This window comes from Lipotes vexillifer, unplaced genomic scaffold, assembly GCF_000442215.2.
Source record: "Lipotes vexillifer unplaced genomic scaffold, Lipotes_vexillifer_v1.1 scaffold39, whole genome shotgun sequence".
Taxonomy (NCBI): Eukaryota; Metazoa; Chordata; class Mammalia; order Artiodactyla; family Lipotidae; genus Lipotes; species Lipotes vexillifer.
This window is the reverse complement of record NW_006787038.1, coordinates 4,278,036-4,282,031: the sequence shown is the minus strand read 5'-3', so window position 1 is coordinate 4,282,031 and position 3,996 is coordinate 4,278,036. Positions and strand designations below refer to the sequence as shown.

General features: G+C 48.9%; 1 protein-coding gene across 1 annotated transcript in view; it reads left to right on the top strand.

Moving 5' to 3' along the window:
* The first annotated feature begins 987 nt into the window (after positions 1 to 987).
* The window catches only part of SPTLC2 (serine palmitoyltransferase long chain base subunit 2), a 112,254-nt gene continuing 109,245 nt past the window's right edge, over positions 988 to 3,996 (top strand). The window contains exon 1 of the mRNA XM_007459778.1: positions 988 to 1,250. Coding sequence (XP_007459840.1) covers positions 1,122 to 1,250 — 129 coding nt within the window. The 5' untranslated portion in view covers positions 988 to 1,121. The remainder of the gene's footprint in view (positions 1,251 to 3,996) is intronic.

Sequence of the window (3,996 nt, the reverse complement as noted above, 5' to 3'; positions counted from 1 at the left end):
GCCTCTCCCGTTGCGGAGCACAGGCTCCGGAGGCTCAGGTGCAGTGGCCATGGCTCACCGGCCCAGCCGATCCATGTGGGATCCTCCCGGACCGGGGCACGAACCCGTGTCCCCTGCATCGGCAGGCGGACTCTCAACCACTGCGCCACCAGGGAAGCCCTGACACTAAATTCTTTATGGGTAACCAAAAGTTTCTTGCTAGGATGCAGATCCATTTCTTCTCTTTCTAATAACTATGGGAATATAGAGCTAAAGAGATGAAAAATAATATGTATACATTATGCTTCTAATATGAGCCAGGTATTGTGATAGGTGAAAAATGGCTTATTAATGTAATTCTTGCAATGAGTCTATGAAGCAGGAAGTATTAACTCCATTTTAAAGAATTTGGCTCCTAAAGTGGTTAAGCACTCAAGGTTTAGCAGAGTTTTACTCTGTTTACTGGCAGAGCTGGAACAAGACCAGGTTTCTTGTTTTTCAAGGAAGTGTTCTTAAAAGGAAGTTGTACAGAAAACCCTGATAGGGACAGATGTGAAGGGCAAAGAGACACCCGAATCATTACTTAAAATGTGTTAATGTATGATGCAGATTGAAGAATGGTGAGGTAATGTCGGAAAAGGCTTACTATAAAAACCCACAAAAGAATTAGCTAATTAAATTAAGGGCTGGGATTCAAACCCGAGAACTTCCCGGGAGGCAAGGGCAGAGAGGGTGCCACCTGTCCAGAGAAGGAACCCGCTCTAGAGACCTGGTCCCAGGTCCAAAGGTCGCTTCAGAAAACCCCCTTGACACCCGCGGGCCGTTTTATTCCATCCCGTGATTGGCCAGGTAGGAGCCTGGGGTCCGCCTCCTCCTCCTCCAGATTGGTCAGCAGGCCTCAGGCTCACGACACTCCTGCGCGCCCCGCCTGGTCTCCAGCTCCCGGGCCCAGCCTACGGCTAGCCGCTGCTTCGTGGGGGAGTGGGTCCCGCCCCCATGTGACGGCCCGGCAGGGAATTGGCGGCGGCGTGCAGCCATTTCCGGTTTCGGGGAGGTTGGAGGGGTGCGGTGCGGGACTTGGAGCCGCTGCATCCTCGGCCGCCGCTTACGGATCCTGCCTTGCGCCTAGTGCTGCCGGGACGATGCGGACGGAGCCCGGAGGGTGCTGCTGCCGTCGCCCGCTGCGGGCGAACGACTGCGTGGCGAACGGGGAGGTGCGCAACGGGTACGTGAGGATCAGCGCCGCTACTGCCGTAGCCGCTGCCGGCCAGGTACTGTGGGACCAGGCGGCCGGGCCGGGCTGGGGGCGGTGGGCCGGGACCCCGCGGGCTGGCGCCCTTGCGGAGAGGCGGCGGGGCCGGGCGGGGTCGCGGTGACTGTCCGCGGGGCCGGGCGCGGCTCAGGTGTGCTGGCGGCAGTGTCCGGGCACTGACTGGGCCTGCCCCGGGCCGGAAGGCTCAAGGGCGGCGCTGGGGCTCCCCAGTCTCTCCGCGCCTGAGGTCTTCCTCACCTCCCTCCGGAGGTTGGGCTCTACTTCCTCTACCCGATCCCGCCAGAAGTGGGGTCTGCCCCCCAGGAGAGGCAGGGGTGCCCCCTCGGACCCCAGGAGGATTCCCCCGAGCCTCCCTCCTGTGGCCTTCGGGTGGTTGCTTCCTCCTAGAGCTCTGAAGCCCACCAGGGAAAACCACATTTAGGATCCTCAGGAGGCAAAGCAAGTTAGGAGGTGGTACCAGGAGGAAACACACCCAGTCTTTTCCTACCACGTACCTACCCCCGTCTACAAGTAAGGCCTTGGACCACAAGTCTGGCAGTGAACCCGGTCCAGAGCCTAAAAAGCGTTACGGTCTTGGCCCGAGGTGAGACCCCCATCTCGGGCTCCAGGTTGAGTTAGGTGGTCCTGCTGACCCCTTGAGCAAGAGTGCTATCTCACAAGGGGATGGTTTAGCCTGCTGGTGACATGTGATGAGTCTGTACTAATTCACCAAGGCTGAATCACCAACCCAGTCCAGGCAGTTCTGAAATATTTTGAAAAGTTCTGAATTCAAGGCACTGTTATCAAGCTTCACGTTCTCTGGACTGACAGCTATTCTGCTGAAATGTGTTTTTGACGATGAGCTGGTTAAAAAGATGCAAGGTCAGTGTTGGTGGAAGAGAGTGTTGAGATGTCTGCAGTTGACTTTAGTACTTATAAATCTCTTTAAGAAATTAAGGAAATCATTTTTTTTTCCCACAAATAGTCCGTTCCCCATGGCAGGAAATGTGACTGTTGTAATTTGGCATTACCATAAATATCTGGCAGCCTTCTCCCCCAGTCAGTAGATAGGAGAGATAGGCCTGTGACTGTTTGGTGTGAAACAGAAAATAAAGCTTTTCTCCGGGTCAGGTTGAGATATTAAGACCACAAGAGTTGGGGGGAAATACATAAAAGAGACTTGACCTCCCCTGAAGTTGTAAGGTGTAAGACAACATAATATACAGATTCAAAAAATTTGTTTTCATTTTTGGAGAAATAATTGTGTGAGACAGGAAGTGATAAGAATTAGCTCATTGTAAGCCATGGAAGTTGTTTTCCCAGCAGTGTAAATGGCTAATAAGACAAAATTGTGGTATAAATTGTAAAAGGGAAATCTAATGGTGGGAGTTAGAAAATACATTGCAGGCCAATGAGTGCATTATGATTTTTAAGAGGGAGAAGGAAATCGAGAGCAAGGTGTCCACACGATAGAGGTGCTTTGTGTTTAAGTGCTCTTTTCATTTAACACACTTATGTTCTGAGTTAGTAGTAAATCACATTTCTCCCTCCCATAATCCTGAACAGTTTAGCATTGGTGGGCATGACATTTCTTCAGAGATTGCTGACTGATAAGATGAAGAAATATCAAGTTGCTAACATGAAATTTAAAAATCTGTATAACTGGAAAATCTGCCTGACTTATTCTAATATATTTTAGTGAAAAATTTCAGTCAAGGCACAATGGTGGCATTTGGAAGAATGGTCTGGTGGAATGCCCTAAAGAATGTTTAGGGGTGCAGTATCCCTTCTAGGAAACAATTTCTCAGGAGTCTTTTTAAAACAAAGACTAGGTATGTAGCTTTTACACTAATAAGAGGACTATTGTCTGTGGGCTGTTTTCTCCCCCGTTTCTTTTTCCTTAAGCAAAAGAAACTTCATGAGAGCAAGAGTATCTTTAAAATATTTTTTAAAGTTGTTTTTGTTTCAATTAAAGTGACGTGCTAGTGCTCCAAGCCCTGTGTATTTTTCCCCAGTTTCTGGGGGAAATATTGCCAATTATGCCATAAAAATACACATAAGATGTCAAGTGCACAGGCGTGTGTCTTGCCTTTTCTAAAAGAGAGTGTAACTTATTTTTTTTTAATAAACTTATTTATTTTTGGCTGCGTTGGGTCTTGGTTGCTGCACACAAGACTTCTCTAGTTGTGGCAAGCAGGGGCTACTCTTTGTTGCCGTGCGCGCGGGCTTCTTATTGCGGTGGCTTCTCTTCTTGTGGAGCACCGGCTCTAGGCGTGCGGGCTTCAGTAGTTGTGGCTTGCGGGCTCTAGAGCGCAGGCGCAGTAGTTGTGGCGCATGGGCTTAGTTGCTCTGTGGCATGTGGGATCTTCCCGGACCCATGTCCCCTGCACTGGCAGGCAGATTCTTAACCACTGTGCCACCAGGGAATCCCTGTAACAGGGTTTTTAAACCCAGGATATAAGTTCATTTCCTCACATATACCACCATTTGTCTTTTAACGAACAGAAGAGAAGTTAGAAACTTCTAAGATCCCTCTACTCTCTCAGGAGTCTATATGCTTGCCTCTTCGTTGGATTTGGTTTTAGAGTTTGAGTAAATAGCTCCTGTGGTAGAAAGGATGTTATGAAACAATCGGACGTTACTGTTTGGTTTTGTTTTCTGGGTTTTTTCCAGATTGTGTGTGTGTGTGTGTGTGTGGTAAAATACACATAACATAAAATTTACCATCTTAACCATTTTTTTTTCTTTTTCTTTTTTTTTTTTTT